The sequence below is a fragment of the Lissotriton vulgaris genome, chromosome 12, assembly GCF_964263255.1.
Source record: "Lissotriton vulgaris chromosome 12, aLisVul1.2, whole genome shotgun sequence".
Taxonomy (NCBI): Eukaryota; Metazoa; Chordata; class Amphibia; order Caudata; family Salamandridae; genus Lissotriton; species Lissotriton vulgaris.
Genome location: NC_141700.1, coordinates 737,669,114 through 737,691,900, shown reverse-complemented (window position 1 = coordinate 737,691,900; position 22,787 = coordinate 737,669,114). Strand labels below are relative to the sequence as shown.

The 22,787-nt window shown below is 43.7% G+C and overlaps 1 protein-coding gene across 1 annotated transcript in view; it reads right to left on the bottom strand.

Moving 5' to 3' along the window:
* Positions 1 to 22,787, bottom strand: part of LOC147678458 (extracellular calcium-sensing receptor-like) — a 128,254-nt gene that overhangs the window by 47,485 nt on the left and 57,982 nt on the right. The window contains exons 3-4 of the mRNA XM_086945641.1: positions 5,256 to 5,547; positions 315 to 1,142 (exon numbers count right to left, since the gene is read on the bottom strand). Coding sequence (XP_086801767.1) covers positions 315 to 1,142; positions 5,256 to 5,547 — 1,120 coding nt within the window. The remainder of the gene's footprint in view (positions 1 to 314; positions 1,143 to 5,255; positions 5,548 to 22,787) is intronic.

Genomic DNA, 22,787 nt, shown 5'->3' with positions numbered 1-22,787 from the left:
TTGAGATCATGAAGGCTAGAATGGCTTCAAGAATCACCGGCTTTGGTGCTTTCATAAGTACACATTTATAAGCCCAAAAAGGGAGAATACTGCACACATATTGTGATTTACAATTATACATTTTGAAAATGTCCATCTAACACCTCTCCGCTTTCTTTGCAACCATACAATGTGTCTTACTGTGGCTCTCTATTGTACCTGTCCTAAACACTGGATGTCCTGTGTCATGGCTCTCTGTAAAGGTATTTCCTTGGGTCCATCAGTAAAATTAAAGGGCACAAACAATCTTGGTAAAGTGATCCTTGGTGACATACCTGCCATGGTCTGAACTCCTTGAGGTTGGCACACTTGTTATTGGTGAAAGGCCCACCTCCTGGCACACAGGAATGCATTTTGTGCAGTGCATGTGCCACAGCATACAAAGCATTGTAAATATTGTAGGTGACTCTTTGATCAATCTTATTGGTCTCTTGAAGCTCAAACCCCATCGGTTTCTCAGCGCCTGTGCACCAACGAGTAATGTTAACGACACTTGCTCTAGTTGCCTTGTATCTGCTTTTCCACTGGCATCCAAAGGTTTCCTCCCAAAACAACTCCGAAAAGATGTCACTGAGTGATTTGAGAGGATGCACATTAACAAAGAACTCTTTCATCGCGGGCACCTCAACATCCCTAGTCGCCAAACCCAGGGTACCGGCCATCATGTTGGACTGGTCCTTAGTGATTATACTGGTGACTGTGGACCATGCCTCACTGGCAATCCAGATCTTGCCAGTAAGGTTAGCAAGGTTCTTCAACACTGGCTTCAAGAAAACAAATGCAGAAAAAGCCACAACAACATTTGCGGAGGATGTTTTCACTATATAACTGATCAAATTGTGTCTATTGGTAGAAGGAGTGCTCGGGAGAGTCTCATGGAAAGCAATGCAGACTCCAGATGCCAAGAGGTTCTCTTTTAGGACTTGTGAGCCCATGACTCCATAGTCATCTTCAGCCGACAGCAGTCCCACCCATTTCCAACCAAAGTGCAGCACCAACTTGACAAGTCCATGCGCCTGGTCATGGTCACTCGGGGTGGTGCGTAGGAAAGAAGGAAACTGGATCTTATTGCTGAGTAGTGGAGATGATGCAAAGTAACTCACCTGTAACATCAAATAGATGGACTTAGCTATTAAAAAAACTTTTATAAACATTACATGTATTGGATATGTGCAAAGTGAAATTTAGACATTCCAATCTGTTGTAGGAAGCTTTACTTAACTTAAATCTGTTTTAACTCATTTTGAAATGCTATTATGGGTGCATAATCCATGCATAATGCATTTCTAGTTTACAGTTTTGTTTGTATAGAATATAATGTGGGGGAAATCTTGCTTTATAGCACTAAAATTGTACAACAGAAAATATGTGAAACAAGACATAAACAGCAAATTCATATCAGGGTTTCAACCCATACTCATGAATATACAGCGGGAAATCTAATCTGTACCTGAAGTCCATGGTGCTAAGCCACACACTTGGGGTAAACATGTTTAAACTTTGAATGACAGATTATAGTTAGAAGGCGATAGATTGCCCAAAAAAAGAGATTAAGGGCCTTATTTATGAGTCATTTACGCCGCTGTTGCAACACTTTTTGTGACACTGCGGCGGTGTAAAATATGTGCCACACTGCTATATTTTCAAAGTTGCGCATCTATGCAGATACATCACTTTGTAAACCCCTGCACTCCATTATACCTGCGTCAGGTATATTGTATGTAGGGTGGGCGTGTCTCCACAAAAAAGGCTCGTAGTAGTGGTGCAGTGCAATCTATGAGATTTCACTACGCCACTTCTAGGATGCCACTTAGTCAAATCCTTACGCCTGCTTCACAGCAGAAGTAAGGCCTTACACAAGTGGCTTGACCCATGTGAATGGACACACTGCTGGAGTTGCCTCTGTTTTCAGACAAACCCAAGCAATATGCCACTTTTGTGCTTACAGATTTGTCAGGAATACTGCTGTAACTGTAAATCCTTGCAACATGGAGACAGTAAATACGACGCATCCATGGTGTTGCAAGGCGGGTGCACTGAAAAGTTTTGTATTGCTCTTTTCACGCAGCGATGTAACACTTTTCATAAATGTGGCCCTTAGGGTATATTAAGAGTTTGGTGAGATTGGAGTCCTACTGAATATTGGCGGATTTCTGGTCCCAAATATTTGTAGATCCCTCACTTTAATTATAGGTGGGGGAACTGCTAAACGACTGTCAGAGAAGCTTGATCCCTAATAGAAGCAGCACAAGTTTCCAAATGTATGTTCAGAGCTCCAGGAAAGCATGTGAGTCCTGCAAGATGTGGGACAAATAAATGGCATATATATCTTAATGAGATGTCTTAATAATAGAAGAATTATATAAAACCCAACATCTACATTCTCACCTAACCTGTGGCTACAGGACATCCCTAAGGAACATCAAGGGAAGCTTAGATTCGATGTGTAAATTCACTGGTGGGTGTGTGCTGTTCCATGCTGCAAAGGGGCAATTCCTGGTGATGTCAAAACTGCAAAATGTGGAGGGAGAGTGGGTCACAAACAAAACAGACCCCTGAGTTTGCCATTATTGGCATTGAGTTTTAAGGTTACGAAGTGGTCACCTCACATTGATTTGATTTTCCTTTCATTTTGATCCAACTTACAAAGTAGACAATTCTAGAGACTTGGAGGATTGTCAACAATTTGAAACAGCATATACGCCATGGCTCGAACCACACTGTACCTTAGTGTGGTCCGAGCCGCAAATGCGTCTTTACAACGCACTCCTTTACCAAGAAAGTCGTCATGATGGCTTGCCTTAAGGAAAGTGTTGTTTTCTTTTCTGTTGAATTTTAAATCCAAAACTTTCCCTACTATTGCACAGACTGGAGTCGGACTAGTTAATTATACTATTCCAACTCCAGAGCTCTTCCTTTGGCAAATGGTTGTAACAACTTGCGTAGTAACGGAATGCATTGTAAAGACACATTTGTTATTCGAACCACGTTATAAAGCCCGGCGTGATTAATGCTTGGAAGGTTCTAACATACAACCATGAGCAATCACTTCAAATGACAAAAGCTGTTGTTGAAGGAGTTAAGGCGTTAAATTATGAGTTGTTAATTACTGTAGTCATTGGATAATTTAAAGAATACCTGTCGTTGTCAATGTACCTTTCATTTGCTTTACTCAATGAATCTATGGGAGATTTCTCCCACCATTTGGAAATATAAAACTTTCGTAAAATTCTCGGAGTGCCAGATGTAAAAAAAAAAAGTGGAGTGAATAAATTAGCAAATTTGAACATTGTGAGTATGTTTTGGAAGTAAGGAAACTGTTTTATTCTACTAGCACATTTATTACATTAATAAATGTGCATTTTATTTGCCAAATGGAAACACATCATTTTTGGGCTTTTAGATCAAAGGGATGAAGGTATCCTTGGAGCCTATGAGAAATGGCTGTTTCATCTTAGCGAATATATAAAAGAATATGCTTTTCTGCCCTTGCTTATGAAAAGGATACATTTGGGGATACAAAGACTTGGTAGGGTTTCTTGTCCTACCTTCAAAACTGTGAAGACAGTTCCTTGAACTGAGGAGGGTGTTTTTAGGGTTTAGTGTGGGTGAAGGTATTTGGGTGGCAAGGGCATTTTTATGATTTAGGGCGGGAGGATATTTGGATGGCAAAGGTATTTTTAAGGTTTAGGGTAGGTTAGGGTATTAGGGTGGCACAAGCATTTTTAGGGTTTTGGGTGGGTGAGGGCATTTTTGTGGCAGGGATTTTTTGGGGGTTTTGGCTGGGTAAGGGTATTTGGGTGGCAAGAATATGTTTAGGGTTTGGAGTGGGTAGGGGTATTTGCTTGGCAAGGGTATTTTTAGGGTTTAGGGTGGCAGTGAGAATTTGAGTGGCAAGGGTATTTTTACAATTGAGGGTGAGTAAGGGTATTTGGGTGGCAATGGTATTTTAAGAGTTTAATGTGGGCAGGGGCATTGTTAGAGTGGGTAGGGTTTAGGGGTTCAGGTTGATAAGATAATATTTATATATGTATAGATAGATATATAGATATATAGATATTGATATATATATATAGATATATACACACAACATATATATATGCATAAAAATACAATACATATAGATATATATACATTTTTGTTGTAAACGCAGGCGTGGTAGAGATATATGCGTGGTAAAGTATTGAGTGGGCAAGGGATGCGTTGTAAAGACATATGCATTATAATGGATGCATTTTAAAGGCATTAGTGGTAATGACAAGTATTTTTCTATCATACAACTGTTGTAAATATCTTTCAAGTAAGCAATAGGTAGACTACTTCAAAAAGTAAACTTAGCCAGGAGAACCTATGATTTGCTCATTCTGAGTTCCACTGAAATCCTTATTTGTGTTTAAAAATTTACCAAAAATACTGTAATCTCAACATACATATTTTGCCAGGAATATTTAGTTGGAATCTGCATTGGGAAAATAAGTCAGAAAAGGACAGAACATGCAATTATTGCATACGTAGACATGATAGCCTCATTCTGACTCAGAAGATTCCCAATGATATGGTAATACCACACTAGTAAATTACTCCTCCACCACGTGTCAGTGATTTATGTGTAGTACTACCACATATGTTTTAAAGAAGAACTCATAATATTCTGCTTATAGTTTTGCTGCTGAGTGGAATTATATTGTTCTTTGATTTTAAATTATTACTTTGTGTTCTAAAGTATGTTTCTCTGAGGAATCCTGAGAAGCAGAGAAGGAACTTTAAATAAAGCAGAGACCAGAATGAATGGTATTCTTCACTTCATTTGTCACTGATGGCTTTATCTCCTGTTACAAGTTAACTCTGTATTGATTATGAGCACACCCAAACACAGAAAAGCCTTCTAAAGTGTTTGGCCCTGTATACATGTCACATCCCACACACCCAGTGGAGGATAATAATTTGCTAGACTATTTCTTTCCTATGCAGATAAATCTGAGAGCTTTCAAATCTGTACTAATAATTTATGCCACTCTTGCATGTTAGGTCATATTCATCATGATCTTTTGTATATTCTTGTCTGCTTACTATCCACAGTTCATTTCTTCTAGTAGGTTTGTGTTACCCTATTCCAAGTAAGGACAGGTGCTCTGGGGATTGTCAAGACTTAAATTCTTCATAAACTCTCCAAAATGAGCCCCACCCCACATAAGAAACCACACTGAAAATGTTACCTGTGGAATTTTATAAAGTCCCAACAATCTGGCCATAGCAAGTGAGGAAGTGGACTGTGATCCTCCAATGACTGCAGTGAAGACGGACCGATTCTGGCACTGGTAGTTGAGCAGGGGCTTTTTCTTTCCTGTCAGCATCCACATTGTTCCCACAACAGTTCTTCTAATAGATGCACATGTATCAAAAATCCGAAATCCTAGAGTGATGTTTGGAAGCAGGGTTTGGTCTTTATTGATTTCAGTTATGGAGAAGGTCATTGCTTGTACCCATCTGTAGGTAAACAGACTAAATCTGGGGGTAACACACAGTAAAAAACAAGGAGGAAAGAAAATGAAGGATTTTTAATGCAAAGAAACAAAATGATCTGTATGGGTTTAGTGATAGTGTGAGAGAGATGACTAATTACGTTTTCCTTTATATTATATAGTGTGTGCGTGCAGTTAAAAAAATAAAGGGTAAAGTGATACTATCAATAGTTACGTATGGTAATAATATCTTACTTTGCATCAAAAAGATACCTTAGAAATTCACTGGAAAAAAACAAAGGTTAAAGTTAAGTGAAAATGTCAGGTAAAACATACCTTTTAAACCACTGAAATTCACCAGTGATAGTTATCTCAAGTAACAATACCTATTACCTTAAAGTAACTGTTAGGAAACAGGGCTTTTTACAGTTGACACCCCCCCCTCCCTCTTTATACCCCAGTTAGGACTACTTGATACTAGTTTTCTGATTCTGATTGTGGTGTGGGTGTTGGTAACCAAGCCCAGGGCCAGTGCTCTGTTTAAAAAGTATATGGTATTTAGGTGTAATTAGGATTGGTACTGACAAGCTGCCTGCAAGTCCCTAGTCTATAGTATCCGTTGTAGGTTTAGAGGTCCAGTAGACTTAATACCCTTGTGCATTGCTGTGGTATCTGTTGTCATTTTAAAGGCAGCCCTGCTTTGCAGGCTGCTTTTAAAATAAAACTATGTCCAAAGTCGACTTTGGAATTAAAAATACTTCACATATACCTCACCCCTAAAGGTATAACCTAGGTCCACCACGGGTAGGATGCATTGTTAAAATAAGCAGGTACATTACATAATATGCTCCAAGAAGAACTGCCGAGCCCTCGAGAAAGTCTGGAGAAGGGAACCTACACCGGACAACAGGACCACCTTCAAGCTGGCCACCCGGAAGCACCACCAGCTGATCCGCGCCGCCAAGAAAACTGCATTCAAGGACCGGCTGGACAACAACGCACACAACTGCAAGGAACTCTTCAACATCGTGAAAGAGCTATCCAACCCCAGCGCAGGAAACAACGACATCACCCCATCGCAAGACCTCTGCAACTCCCTCGCTTCATACTTCCACAACAAGATCGCGGACATACACAACAGCTTCAACAACCAACCAACGCACACCAAGACCGAACAACTACCCCCCACCACCACCCTCCACGCCTGGACCCCGATCAGCACCGAAGACACCATCCGCACGATGAACTCCATCCACTCCGGATCACCGACCGACCCCTGCCCTCACCACGTCTTCAACAAGGCCGACGCTGTCATCGCACCCCACCTGCGAGACATCATCAACACATCCTTCGACACCGCCACCTTCCCTGAGAGCTGGAAGCACGCCGAACTCAGCGCTCTACTCAAGAAACCCACAGCGGACCCCACCGAACTCAAGAATTACCGCCCCATCTCGCTCCTCCCGTTTCCAGCCAAAGTCATCAAGAAGACCGTCAACAAGCAGATGGCCGCCTTCCTCGAGACGAATGGATCCCTCGACCCCTCACAGTCCGGCTTCCGAGCCAATCACAGCACCGAGACCGCCCTCATCGCCGCCACCGATGACATCCGAGCCCTGATGGACAACGGAGAAACAGCGGCCCTCATCCTCCTAGACCTCTCCGCGGCATTCGACACTGTCTGCCACCGCACCCTAGTACAGCGCCTCAGCAACGTCGGAATCCAGGACAAGGCGCTGGAATGGATCATCTCCTTCCTCGACGGAAGAACACAGAGAGTCCGCCTACCACCGTACAAGTCAGAGGCCACCGAAGTCATCTGCGGCGTCCCTCAAGGATCCTCACTGAGCCCCACCCTCTTCAACGTCTACATGAGCCCCCTCGCGGCCATCGCACGCCAACACAACCTCAGCATAATCTCTTACGCCGACGACACCCAGCTGATCCTCTCCCTGACCAACGACCCCGCCACCGCCAGAGCCAACCTGCACGAAGGGATGAAAGAGGTAGCCGAGTGGATGACGACCAGCCGCCTGAAACTGAACTCGGACAAGACGGAGGTCCTCATCCTGGGCTCTTCACCCTCCGCCTGGGACGACTCCTGGTGGCCTCCTGCCCTGGGCACCGCACCCAAACCGACAGACCATGCACGCAACCTGGGCTTCATCCTGGACTCCTCCCTCTCCATGACCAGGCAAGTCAACAACGTCTCCTCGGCGTGCTCCAATATCCTACGCATGCTACGGAAGATCTTCTGGTGGATCCCCACCGAGACCAGGAAGACCGTCACCCAGGCCCTCGTCACTAGCCGACTGGACTACGGCAACGCCCTCTACGCCGGTACCACCGCCAAGCTCCAGAAGAGACTCCAGCGGATCCAGAACGCCTCAGCCAGACTCATCCTCGACATCCCACGAACCAGCCACATCTCCGGACATCTGAGAGACCTTCACAGGCTCCCCGTCAACAAAAGAATCACCTTCTGCCTCCTCACCCACGCACACAAAGCCCTACACGACCAAGGCCCGAGCTACCTCAACAGCCGAATCAACTTCTACGCTCCCAAACGCCACCTCCGATCAGCCAACCACGCCCTCGCCGCCGTCCCCCGCATCCGAAGAGCGACTACAGGAGGAAGGTCCTTCTCCTACCTGGCCGCCAAGACCTGGAACTCCCTCCCGACCTGCGCCTGACCCAAGACCACCTCTCCTTCAGGAAGAAGCTGAAGACCTGGCTGTTCGAGCAGTAGCGGCACCCCCCCACCCCCAGCGCCTTGAGACCCTACGGGTATGTAGTGCGCTCTATAAATGTCGTTGATTGATTGATTGATTGATTCATGCCCTGGTGGTGAAGAAATTGCTAAGGCTAACATGAGGTGGCTTTATTTTAAGATTAACAAAGCATATGTTTTGACAGCAGTGAGCTAGCAATATATTTCTAAGTATGAATTTTAATAGTTACACTAAATCCAGCTAGTTGCCAAGGATGAATTTATTATAACTATTGAATTAAAGATGTTAAAGAACGGCTTTTCTAAAGTTACCAAATATCAGCCCTTTAGCAGCCTCTTCTTCTTGGCCAGCCTTTGACAGGCTGAGCAAGCTTCCTTAATGAGGTAGAAAGTGGCCTGGGCTGAGACAAAGAGAATATCTGGTGGAAGGAGATCTGCAGATGCAAATGCCAGGACAGGAAGGGGGCTGGGAAGTAAAACTGGTCTGCAAAGGAAGAAATACAATTAGGTCAGTAACCAGGCCCACCCCCACTTCCTGCAACACCAGCCAGACAGGAGGAGTGCAGGAAAAAGTTAGCCAAACCTGTGGGTTGGGTAAGCCAGACCTAAATTCCAAGAAGAGATTTGCTCAATTTTGATTTCTGCTGAGAAACGATTTATGGGACAAAAATAGGCCACACCTCAAAGGAAGTTGTCATCATGGAGGGTATTCGCCTGCACCCCATTGGTCAGGGGTGCCTGTCTGCTTGCCATCCCAGACCCTGATTAAATGTGGGAGAGCTGCCCAGCAACTCAGCTCCTTGCCTGGAAAAAACTAAAGAAGAGGGACTGCCCTGTTGAATACCTGGTCTGCACCAAGAGGACTACACTCATAAGGACTAAACCTGCTGCACAATCTGGGAATAACAATAGAGGACTTTACCTGTCTTCAAAGTTTAAGGAGTGTACTCCCTGAAAGCAATATGTACAAAAGAGCTTCAAGAAATCACCTTCATCAGTTCCCCATAGAAGAGATGAGCTTACCAGCATCCCATGGACTTTAAAGGATTTGGGTACATTGTAAGAATTGTACTTCTAACTCTCCAAGGAGCAACCTGAGCTCATGGATCCTTGACTGGGATGGTGGACCCTTCATCATCCCAAAATAACCTTCTCGAAGAAGATTTGGAAGATTGAGACCATTTGGAAATATATTTTGGTAAAAAGATCCATAAATTGACTGACCAGTCATCAAGACTCAAGTTGGCAATGTCGAACCGTGACTCGGCCTAAACTTCTGGTTTGCCCCGCTGAAAGCTCCAGAGCTCCCAGTCGTCGGCTTTGAGAATCAACATCTCCAGGAATCACTGAGTCCTTGTCTGAAGAAAGCAGTTGTTGTTGAATCTCTAACTGGCCTGCCTAGGATTCTCACTCTTCATCGAGAGCAAAAGAACAGAAAAAATGACCAAGTCAGAATGTAAATCTTAACCAGGTCCTATCAGTCATCGTATTGGAACTGCACTTCTTAGCAGTTGGCCTGAAACGTTTACTTTGTCCTGGTCAAGCGCAACCAGACAGCCGCGGTTGGCGCATTTCACTTTTTTGTGCTAAAAAATACATTTTCACATTTAGGGGCTTATTAGGATAGCGGATTTTCCGCATCCTCTGGGCCGGCGGAAGCCACCGCCGGCCCGGAGGATGCAGAAAATCCGCTGCCGACCCACCAAAGACCCACCGCCACATTAGGATGGCTGGTGGGTCCTGGTTTCAGTCCGCTGCTTTTCCGCCGCGGTTGGCTTACAACTGCGTCGGAAAAGCTCTAATATAGTGACGGTGTCTCTCAGACACCGTCAGCCAGATTAGGATGGGATGTGAAACATGCTTTTCCGCGGCGGCTTTTCCGCCGTGGAAAAGCATGTGGAACTTCACTGCGGGGGCCCGTTGCGGGCCCCCTAGGTGAAGGGGGGGTGGGGGGTGCACATGGGGGGTACCTATGGTACCCCCCTGCATTTGTATGCGGAAAGCGGCAGGCACCGCGCGGTGCCTGCCTCTTTCTGCATACAAATGCAACACCTGCATTTCTAACATTGCTGCGGGTGCAGCTTGAAGCCGCACCCGCCGCAATGTTAGAAATAGAGGATGTGACCGCCAGGGTGGCGGTCACATCCTAATCGCACAGGAGGGAACGCTGCAGCCCATGCGGACGTTCCCTCCTCCTCAGTGATCGCGGACGGACGCAAGTCCGTCCGCGATCATAATCGGCCCCTTAATTTGTAAAAATTATTATCTCTGGTTCCCCACATAGGATTTTTCTTGTTTTGGTGTCATTTTAAAGATACAAATATGCCCTTTCTTTATAAATTGGTGTTTAATTTGTTTGTGCTGTTTCTCACTTATTTACAGTTTTGGTGATACTAAATGCTGTACACACCTGTCTCCTAAGTTAAGCTTGACTGCTCATGAGTCATGCAACTAAGCATTGAGTAAGGATTAATTTATTGAGACTTCACTGGTCCTTATTTGTGACTGTGGTGTTTTAGGTACCTACCTGCATCTACTAACAAACTATCATTCAACAGTAATTATAACTCCTGCCCCTGCCATGCAAACTAACTTTCATTAATTATCATATTTTCAGATGTTGCAGTGACGTAATCAATAATGTCATTGAACACATCATGAGTGATGCAATATGGAAGGTAATTAGTAGCGCATGGTGATGGTCCCTCTGGGACCCAACACAAGAACTAGGGGGAAGGGTATCCTACTCTGCCCCTTATATTGTTTTTCAAACCATTTTTAGAACTGGATACTAATGTCCTTATTCCGATGGCGGTCGGATGAGCGTCTGACTGACATCGTTGCAGGATGGTAATTGCCGGACTAGTAGTCAGTGGTTCCACCAAACATATTCTAATGCAACTGCCCTGTAGGTGGACAGAAATAGGCCGTTTTCTATTCGAGCTTGTGCTGTGGCATGTAAAAGGGCTGCAGCTTAAGCCGCAATTGAAAAGGGCATGTTTGTTGTAAACATCAATGCACCATGTGATCAGCAAAACAGAAAGGTCCATAGATTCCCAAGTTTGAACAACGCTTATATAAGCTCCTTTTATAAATGGTTGGAGACGCACTCGAAGCTCTGGACCTCTTGAGCTTCATAAAAATTCCGGGATTTAACCCATAGATCTATCTCCAGCCCTAGAGCTACGAGCAGGGGTTACATCATACCCGTCAGCTCAAAAAAGAACTCTGCTCCCTGAGTATTTAAACTCTGGCTTTTGGAACTTGTCAATTTGGAACCAGGCGTGAAATAATATATGCTGTATATGTGAAAATAGCCTTGAGGAAGCCCCGGCGCAAATCGCCAATAGGGGGCGAAACACGTGTCGGCTGTCCATGTTTTATCATCAAACAATAAAGATGTCGCACTGCAATCTAAAGTAGCTCTGGTTTTGTATGACAACCTTAAAGAACGGATATTAATCCAAACAAGTACTTGTTGATTTCTTTTGGAGTAAACACTCTTCTTTTCTCAAATCAATGCACCATGTGCCAGGCATCATGTGGTGCCTGGCACACAGTGCATGGATGTTTGGGGGGCACCACATGTTCCTCCCTGGGCCCATTGCGGAATCCAAGGGGGGATGGGGGCCCTGCTAGGAGTCCTCAAAGTCCATTTCCGGCTGCCTGTTCATGGCAGTGGGGCCGCCATGATCAGGTAGTCGGAAAGGGATAGCCTGATCCTTACGGCAGTACCTGCGCATGTACCACTTCACTGTAGGGATTAGGTATCCGAACACTGTCTCAGCGGGCTCATTGGAGCCTGTCGGAGGTGGCGGTCTTTTCCCTGCCTAACTCGCTTTGAATTGTAATCCAGCGGTCGGACCGATGGCATAAATGTTGTTGGGACTACCACAAACAGCCCCTAAGTCTCCAAATCCTGTAAAGGCTGCTGTAACATTTCTTTTAATTTTGCAGTCAGCCAGTCAGAACACAAGTGTGAGGTGGCCAAAGGGAAAAAGCCCTCTCTGAAATCAGAATGCTCAATTTTTTTAAGTTACGTGATTGCTAGACTATACCGGAAGCCCAACCGTCCAAATATACAAAGTAATTAATCCTTAATTTTTACAAAACTACTGTACAGATTTAAACTAAGTCACTAAATGCATACTTTCTGGATCAAGATCTAGCTTTCTGGCATATTTGGTATATTAGTGCCATTTTGGCTGGAGTTCCTTTAACACCTTGGCTGCTTGAGATGTTCATCTGCTGTGCTGGGCCATAATAGAAATTGGTGTGGTCATGACGAGCTGAGCTCGTCTTGAGTACCGAAGGGGTTACAAGAAAACCCTATGAACATTGCATGTTCGGACTCCCCTTTTAATTGGCTCCCGATAGACTTATCATCCTGAAACTTTCCAGGATGGTGTTGAGGTAAAAAGAGCACTTTTTTTTGGAAAGTTTTGTGAAGATTCATTAAACAGATCCAAAGTTATTTGCAACTTAAAAAGCGATTTCATATATAGATAGTTATAGTTAGGCCTACTTTTCTATAGAAAAAGCATTTATTGGTTTGCCAATAACTTTGGTCCCGTTAGAAGAATCTTCACAAAACTTTCCCAAAAAATGTTTATCCACCTCATCCTCTTCCTGGAAAGTTTCAGGGGTGTTAGTCAAGCAAGGGCCGATAAAGAAGAGGGTTTCCAAAATATTTACGCATTTTCCATACACTACATTAAGATGGGTTACAGCAAAAACAATAGAGGGAATTACACCAAATTTGGCAGGAGGCTAGATCTTGGTCTGCAGATTGTGCTTTTTGTGATTTGGTGTAAATCTGTTCAGTATTTTTTAGAAATTACTCTTGCAGGAGCACTAGTTTAAAATGGAGCATTCTGATAGTCACAAGGCACGTTATTTCCCTTGTGATATCTCACTACCACAGGAGTCAGACTCCCACAAGCGTTCTGACTTGCTCCCAGTAACATGCTTTTTGTTTTCTGGCAGGAAAACAGGACTAGAGGACTTTGTACTGAAGTTACAAAAACAAATAACATCAGGGGAAAGGTTAGGGGTACCCTGACCTCCTAGGGCCCCTGGAGGGGGCCCAGAGTGATACCTCCCCTTGGGCCAAAATGAAAGAGAAAATGGCAAAAAAATGACACAATCATGTAGTGATGCAGGCAGGGAAACAGATCTAACAGCATTAGCAGCTGTTCCCTGCTGATGGGAGCAAGGCCAGTTTCTGGTGGATTTGAAGAGCTGGCAGGGGCTGCAAGGGCATTGGGGCACCCCCTTGGGTCCCAATAACAGTATGGTGGGTGCCCTTCGTGGGCACCTGGGCACCCACCTTTAACATTGCAAGTCCCTGGTGGCTTGGGACCCTGGGGCAGAAAAAATTCAGGAGGGCCATGCGGCCCACCAAAGCCTGAGGACTACCACCTCCATGGAGCAAAATTGAAGAAAGGAGGGGGACACATGGCCCCTCTCCTGGAGCCAATATTTGCTTTGGGTACTGCCACCCCCCAGGACTGGCTCCTCCAATGTCCTGGGGTGCCCACCCCTGGGACATTGCAGTTTGCTATGGCTTGGTGGGAGCTTTACAGCTCCAGCCAAGCCTTAGCAAACTCTGCTTTGCTTCTAGCAAGCAAGAGCATAAAATATGCTCTTGCTTAGTAGAAGTGGAACAGAATTGCTTTTGGACAGAGGGAGCTACATGTTCAGCAGCTCCGTCAATCCAAAAAACAATGCCGGCTCCTGAAGGATGCGGGGAACTGGTAGGGACTGCGGGGGCCTTCAGGTTCCCCGCGGTCCCCAACATGAGAAATAGGTGCCCTAGGTTGACCCAGGGCAACAAGTATTGTGGTCAGGCCCTGGGGGATGGGGTCCCTGGGGCAAAAGTGGCCTGGAAGTGGGGCTGCGCAGCCGTTCTCCCATGCTTAAAAAAATTTAAATAAAGGGCACTCCCTGGTGAATGGGGTTCTTGGGGCCAAAACTGGCCCAGGGAAAGGGGGCCCACTTCATTTAATCAGCCCGGGAAATGTGGCACTCTTTCCTTAGAATAAATAAAAGGCCCTACCCTTTTTCTGTGCCACTTTGCAATCACTTCTCCTACTGGTTGGGGGATGAAGTCCCCTTGGCTGCTGAGGGTCCCTGGGGGCCAACAAGACCTCCAGTAAGTCCCACATAGTTGGATTGCTGAGAGGTCTTTGGAGGCCAAGTCCCCTTTCTCCACCACTCTGCAAAGATGCCTCCTGATGCACTCTTTGTAAGGGGTGAAGTGCCCTTACCTCCTGAGGGTCCTTGGGGGTCAGAAACCCCTCCTGTTTCCTCAAGTGACTCCCCCACAGCAGGATTGCTGAGAAGTAGTCAGAGGCCATGCCCCCTTTCTCCACCACTCTGCAAATGTGCCTCCTGGTGCACTGCTGGTTGGGGAATGAAGTTCCCTTGGCTCCAGAAGATCCTTGGGGGCCAACTACCTCTTCTGTTACATCCAATAAGTCCCACACTGTGTGATTGTTGAGATGTCTTCGGTGGCCACACCTTCTTTTTCCATCACTCTGCAAACATGCCTCCTGGTGCACTGCTGATGGGGGATTAAGTCCCCTTCGCTGCTGAGGATTCTTGCAGGCCAACTACTACTCCTGTTACCTCTAGTAACTCCCACACAGCAGGATTGCTGAGGGGTTGTCGAAGGCCACTCCCCCTTTTTCCACCACTCTGCAAACACACCTCCTGGTACACTGCTGGTTGGGGGATAAAGTTCCCTTGGATAAAGTTCCCTTAACAACTAGGATCCGCTTATGTTACCTTCAGCAATTCCCAGGCAGCGGGACTACTGAGACCTGGTCGGAGGCCCAGCCCCCTATTTCCACCACTCTGCAAACACTACCACTACGTAAAAGAACGATAGAATTTCACTGAGAAAAAGAAAAGTTAAAAGAACATAATAGGTAGGTATAAGTTTTAATAAACCGTAGAAATACATTGTTATACTGAGGAAATGGAATTATAAAAAAACCTTAGAAATTCCCTGGAATAAACCAAGGGACTTTATAGTTAGACTAACATTTCACTCACACAAAACCAAGAAATTCAGCAGTTATAGTTAGCTGAGCTAACAATACATTATGACCCCACAATGCACTGCTTATGAACTCATATATTACATCACTCATGACATGGTCAGTGATATCACCAATGACATCATCCACACACATCTACTCACTGATTCATAGAGCCACTCACATATCAACTCACCCATACGCAACCACTAACTCACATGTGCAGCCGCGCATACCCATACTCACTGACCAATACAGCAACTAACACATCTAGTCATACAGATATACAATTACACACCCACTCATGTATCCATACAGCCATTCTCATACTCAGTTACCTATACAAATACTCACATACCTATTCATTTACCCTTACAGTCTCTCACATACCTACTCACACACCCATACAGTCACTCACACATCCACTCACTTACTCACACAGTTACTCACACAACCACTCACTTACTCATAGATATACTAACACATACAGGGGCATATCATCAAAATTATCGCTGCTTTTGCATCCGTTTTCGGGCGAAAAGCGGCGATAATTTTATCGCCTAATCAGCAAGGTCACGCTATCGCGTGAAACCTTGCATTAGCGCCTGTTTACTGAACGCACAGCTTTGCATCTCTAATGAGATGCAAAGTGGGCGTTCCTGCCCTGACGTAACTGGAGAAATGTCGCTAAGCAACATTTCTCCAATTATCAATGGGCACGCTAACCTGCAGAGCGACAAGCAAAGTAGCGATAACCTCTGTTATGGCTACTTTTCTTACGCCTGCTTCAAGACTGACTTAGCCATGATATCCTATGTAAGGTGGATATCAAGGCTAAGTATGCATTGCCCTATCATCTAGCTGTTGCCAAACTTTGTGAGATTATTGCTGGATTTCCATCGATAATCTCACAATTGGCAGTTAGTGCTTGGAATGTTATCGCTTTTGAGATAAGTGTTGCTAATACCACGCTATCTCAGCGATAAAATTCCACGTTACCTGGCGATAATTATCCTAGCGCTAAGTGCAATTAGCGATAATTATCGCTGGTCCTTGATGATATGCCCCCTACTCACTCATCTATACAGTCATTGAGACAAGTACATGTTTTCCCATACACCCTCTCTCACACTCACTTACCCATGCAACTACTCATACGCCCACTTACTCAACCATACACCCACTTACACACCTATTCATGCACCTATACAGTTACTTATGTACCCTGGCACTCACCCATACAGACAAATATGTACCTGCTCATTCACCATTTACTGCCACTGATACACCTGCACCCTCACCCATACTACTACTCATTCATTCTCCCATTCACCATTACAACCACTTAAACACTAACTCACTCACCCATCCTGATACTCACACAGTCACTCACTTACTCATACAGCCACTGACACACCCATTCTTTTCACATGTCCACTCACACTTTTATACACCACTTACATACCCACTTACTCACCCATATATATAGACTCCCACAGCTACTTACATTAGTATATATGTTTTCAAAAGCACTCACATTCACTGGATGATGTCATCATTGATGTAATTTCAGAAATCATCAGTGATGTCATCAGGGATGTAATTTGACATCTCATGAGTGATGTCACTGACCAAGTAGGTCTTGGTGGAGCTCACAGATTTTCACTCCACGGAATTCCAAGGAGGTTCCTCAGAGTTCCATGAGCAGGCGGAGTATAGAGTGCAGACAGTGAAGTTCACATCTGTCCCCGCCTTTGCCCACACTTAGAGTGTAATGAAGTGCACTGCTATCCCCTAACTCTTTGAACAGGTAGAGTGCAGTGATGTGTGTCTCTGTCCACAGTTCTGCCCACATGTAAAGAGCTTGCATGTCCCAGACTTTGCTCACAGTTAGAAGTGGAGTGCACATTCACCTCTGTCCCGCACACACCATACGGTGAAGTCTTCCCTGGCACTGAATATACCACCCACCAAGAAAACACTCAGACTTTTCTAAGGTGCATGCAGCCATAAAGACCCTGCTGTGGAAGTGGCCCCCTCTCACAGAGGCTGATGCAGACAACAGGAGCATAGCCTTACAGAGAAGAGGGGAGTATGCTTTCTGATGTAGGTCACAGTGTGACCACTGAAATTCACTGGAGTCAGGTTGGGTCATTGTAGGGTCAGCAGTGGCAAGCAGTGCACATCAAACAGACAAACAAGTACCTCACAGACAACAGCAGAAGGGCATGACCTCTGACGAACAGGGTCCTGATTCCTAACCTTTGACTTCGAGATGGAATTGTTAAAATGTATTTGTTTATGGTTGTCTTATACAACCGTGTTTCAGGGTACTGTATAGAGGAAATGTGTGATATGAGGCAAACAGCCATCCATGCAACCACTGTAGTAGCATAATGGGCAGATTAAAAAAATATATAACAGGGGCGCCATGAGCTGGCAGCAACCAAACGGGGTGGAAAATGCAGGAGAAATGAGGCATGACAGGTTTTATTTTGTTGTGTTTCAGCAGTGGCGTGGCTCTAAGATGTGTGTGCCAGGGGTACAGGGCTGACAACAATGCGCTTGCACTGCAGTAATGAGGGCACATGTTGGGGACATTCTATAAGGTATAACAGGAGTCCCCTTATATTACACAGTAGTCCAGACTGAAGGGGTGAAGGATACCCTTGACATGGTAGACTTGAGGGCTTCTTAAGAAGGCCAAGAAATAATGTTAACAACACACTGGTCCCCGCACAAATCGCTCGATGTGTGAATTTGGCACTCACCCTTGGATGCTGGAGCCGCCCAGGGAAGCAGCGCTGCAGCTGTGCAGCATCAGGTGGGCTGCTGGGGTTGCTGGGTTGCTCAGGTTGAAGGCATGCCAGGTGTAGTGTGAGGAAGAATAACGGAGAAGCATGTTCTGCTCAGGAAAGGAAATCTATAGGAGCCGGAGAGACTGCAGAGGAACGTCCAAGTGGGCTGCTGAGGCAGAACATGGTGGCAGGTCTACTGGGATGGAAGAGTGGGGAAGGAAGCATCTTCTGCTCATCCAATCACATCTGGGTAGAAGGAGGGATGGCATTGGGTCTACTACTTGGAGTCTCTCCACTGGAACGCGGTTACTTCATCATACGCAAGAGCCTCACCATCACTGGAGTAGAAGCGCACATTGCTTGTCTCACATTGCATGAGTGAAAAAAAAAGTTCTTAACATATTGCTAGGTGTCTCGGATGTGAAAGTGTATGACGTGCAAGAGCGCACAAGAAAAACTCCATCACGTGGCAAATCACAGTGTTTTTCCAGAACTCCGCTCTCCAGAGAGAGTACGGAGTGGGAAAACTCTGCAAACTCCACCAGTGGAGCAGAGTTCACCGCCCACCCCTAGTCATGAGGGATGTAATATGTGAGGTCATACGAAGAGCATTGTGGGGCATAAGTTACAGTTAGCTCAGCTCACTAAAACTGCTGAATATCACTAGTTTTGTTCAAGTGTAAGGTCAGTCTAACTATAACGTCCCTGTAACCTTTGTTTTTTCAGTGAATATATATAGATATATATGTATATATAGATATATATATATGCGTGTGTGTGTATATATATATATATATTCACTGAAAAACCATAGGTTTCAGGCCTTATATAGTTAGGAATTAGCATTTAAAAAACCTTTGAAATTCACTCAATAAACTATAAGTTTTAGGGGTGTTATAGTTAGCTGGACATTTCACTCATACGAAACCATTGAAATTGCTCCTATATAGTTAGTTGTACTAACTATATTTCGCACACCCGAAATCCACTGCTGATGATGTCACATATTACATCATTCATGACATGGTCAGTGACATCACTGATGACATCTCAAATGGCATCACTGATGACATCACTGATGACATCATCCAGTGAATGTGGTTTGCTTCGTTATTTAAATATGCATTATATATAGCAATTTGCATTGAAGAATGAGTGGATATATAAAAATAAATATTTGGATGGAGGATTTAGTAGCAATGTAATTGACTGTTTACTTTAACAATGTATAGTGTCTCACTAAATATAGTGGATAGTGAGTAAACTGTGTGAATATCTGTATCACTTTGTCAGTTGTTGTGTAAACTGGTTCTCCAGTTGGTTACTAGCTATGTGAAAGTCTATATTAGTTATTAATTAGTTAACTGAGTATTTGTATGGGAGAGTGAATGTGTGTGTGGTTCAGTGGGGGGGGGGTGACTGCCCAAAGATGTGTGAATAGTTGATTCAGTAGATATATGAAGTTAAAACTACATGTTATAACAGTTGTTTGGGTGAGTGAATATCGTTATGGGTGAGGTGATGAGCAAATATATTTCTCAATGGTACATGTCTAACAAAGTAGAAAAATAAAAGGCAGTGTATGTGTCAGTTGTTGTATATAAATAAGTATTCATAAGACTCAATGATTGTGTAAGTGACTAAATGGATGACTGTATACTTGTAATAATGATATAATACACTAAGTATGACTTACTATGTAAATGAATAGATGAAGTGGTGTTTGTATAAGTGTGTAGCTAAGTAAGTATGTAAGTATGATCCATTGTTTGCATAAGTGAGTAGGATAACTTCATATGTGAATAGGTTGTGTGCTGGTGTGTAATGTCGAAATAGGTGTATAAGTATTTTTGATAGTGTTCTATTGTTCATTGACATTGTATGATTGAATCTACAGGTAAGTGATTAGATGTGTGTATACATCTAGGAATCACTGAGTGGGTTTTTAGATACTTGTATTGCTGTGTCAATGGATTCAAATATGATACTCTGTATTTTACAAAGAGTGATGAAAGATTTTACTAGTGTATGAAAAGGTGTATGTGATTGTCACGTGGATGATGTCATCAGTGATGTCATCAGTGATGTCATTTGAGATGTCATCAGTGATGTCACTGACCATGTCATGAATGATGTAATATGTGACATCATCAGCAGTGGATTGCGGGTGCGTGAAATATAGTTAGTACAACTAACTATATAGGAGAAATTTCAATGGTTTTGTATGAGTGAAATGTCCAGCTAACTATAAAACCCCTAAAACTTATAGTTTATTGAGTGAATTTCCCAGGTTTTTTAAATGCTAACTCCTAACTATATAAGGCCTGAAACCTATGGTTTTTTCAGTGAATTTCAAAGGTTTTTTAAATACTAATTCCTAACTATATAAGGCTTGAAACCTATGTTTTTTTCAGTGAATTTGCAAGGTTTTTTAAATGCTAATTCCTAACTAAACTATATCAGGCGTGAAGCCTATATTTTTTTCAATAAATTTCAAAGGTTTTGTAAATGCTAATTCTATTAGCGGATAACGTTTATATATGTTATTATCCTTCTGGGACCACCTGAGCAGCCATCTTGTTTCTCAGGAGAAGTGAGGCACAAGAGAGCACAAAACAAGAGTGGAAAATGTGAAAAGGGGGTAGGGTTGAGACCCCCTGACCCCCTAGCCCTTCTTAGGGGGTCCCAGAAGGACCACCAAGTGCAAAAAATAAAAATAAAAAATGGTAAATCGTGGGGTACGCGTACGGTGCACGTACCCCGCGATTTCTTCTGAATTTCTTTTTTTTTTTGCCCTTGGGGGTCCTTTTGGGACCCCCTGAGAAGGGCTAGAGGGTTGGGGGGTCTCTACCCTGCCCCCTTTTTGTGTTTTCCACTCTTGTTTTGGGCTCTCTTGTGCCTCAGTTCTCCTGAAAAACAAGATGGTGGCCAACACTTCCTGGTTTGGACAGTTTGGAATGTTGACAGTCGACTGCCAGTCAATCAGAAACTCGCTCACGCACGTACGCGTACGGTACGCATACCGTACGCGTACGGTGCACGTTCGGTGAGCGCATATAGATATATAATTTGCTCAAATTCAATTTTCTCAACAACTACTGGGGGGATTTTCACCAAATATAGAAAAGGCGCTATTGCATATCTGTCCCTACCATTTTTGGTGTAAATCCGTTCAGCCGTTCGGGCTGTAGCCGTGTCTAAAGGTCCCATAGAAAATGCCATTTGAAAAATTTCAAATTCAATTTTCTCAAGAACTATTGGAGGGATTTTCACCAAACATAGCAAAGGCACATCTGCATACCAGGCCCTACCATTTTGCCAAGTTTGGTGTAATTCCATTCAGCCGTTCGGGCTGTATCCGTGTCTAAAGGTCCCTATGGAAATTAACATGGGGAAAACACGTTTTGGGACCCCCCTTTCGGCCCCCGCTTGACGAATCCCCCCGAAACTTTCAGGGAAGGAGCGGAGCGGAGCTGGCCAAAATTCTGGAAAATTACACACAGATTCCTCAATCGGCGCCAAAGTTATTCCCAATAGAATGTTGAGCGCATATAGATATATAATTTGCTCAAATTCAAATTCTCAACAACTACTGGAGGGATTTTCACCAAATATAGAAAAGGCACTACTGCATACCTGTCCCTACCATTTTGCCAAGTTTGGTGTAATTCCGTTCAGCCGTTCGGGCTGTAGCCGTGTCTAAAGGTCCCATAGAAAATGCCATTTGAAAAATTTCAAATTCAATTTTCTCAAGAACTACTGGAGGGATTGTCACCAAAAATAGCAAATGCACATCTGCATACCAGGCCCTACCATTTTGCCAAGTTTGGTGTAATTCCATTCAGCCGTTCGGGCTGTAGCCGTGTCTAAAGGTCCCTATGGAAATTAACATAGGGAAAACACGTTTTGGGACCCCCCTTTTTTCTCGGCCCCCGCTTGACGAATCCCCTCAAAACTTTCAGGGAAGGAGCGGAGCGGAGCGAAGCAATTTTAAGGATAATAACATGCAGATTCCTCAATCGGCGCCAAAGTTATTCCCAATAGAATGTTGGGGATTTCCTATGGTAACTAGGTCCTAACTATATATACCTACTGGCAACTGCCAGTAGGTAATATATATATATATATATATATATATATATATATATATATATATATATATATATATATATATATATATATATATATATATATATATATATATATATATATATATATATATATATATATATATATATATCAACGGAGAACTCCAACAGCCTCCAGCAAGCAAGACAGCAACGCCGGCGAAGAAGGAGACGGACCACAGGGCTCTGGTATGTTGTTTTATTTCACCCAAGAACAGAGAGCAGCACTGCAGTTGTCATGACTTTTGTTGCTTTTTAAATGCTAGTGATACACACCCTCCTTCATTACGTGATTAGTCACGTGATTATAGAAAGTGAAGACATACATATTATTTTTCTTGCTGAATAATTCATATTGTAGTTGCACCAAAAACAATTTCTAAATGTAAATATTCAATGTAGCTTTTATATTTTATAAGACCCGTATTTCTGAAGATTTAGCTAATAATCATGCAGCCAATCAATTTTATGTTTGATATTGTATGGCACTCACTGTAAAAATACATGAAACCAAAAAATTACTTAAATGCAGTAGCTTCTCTTCTTTCTTTTCCTCAGGTCATATTACTGAAAAGCTACAAAAATGT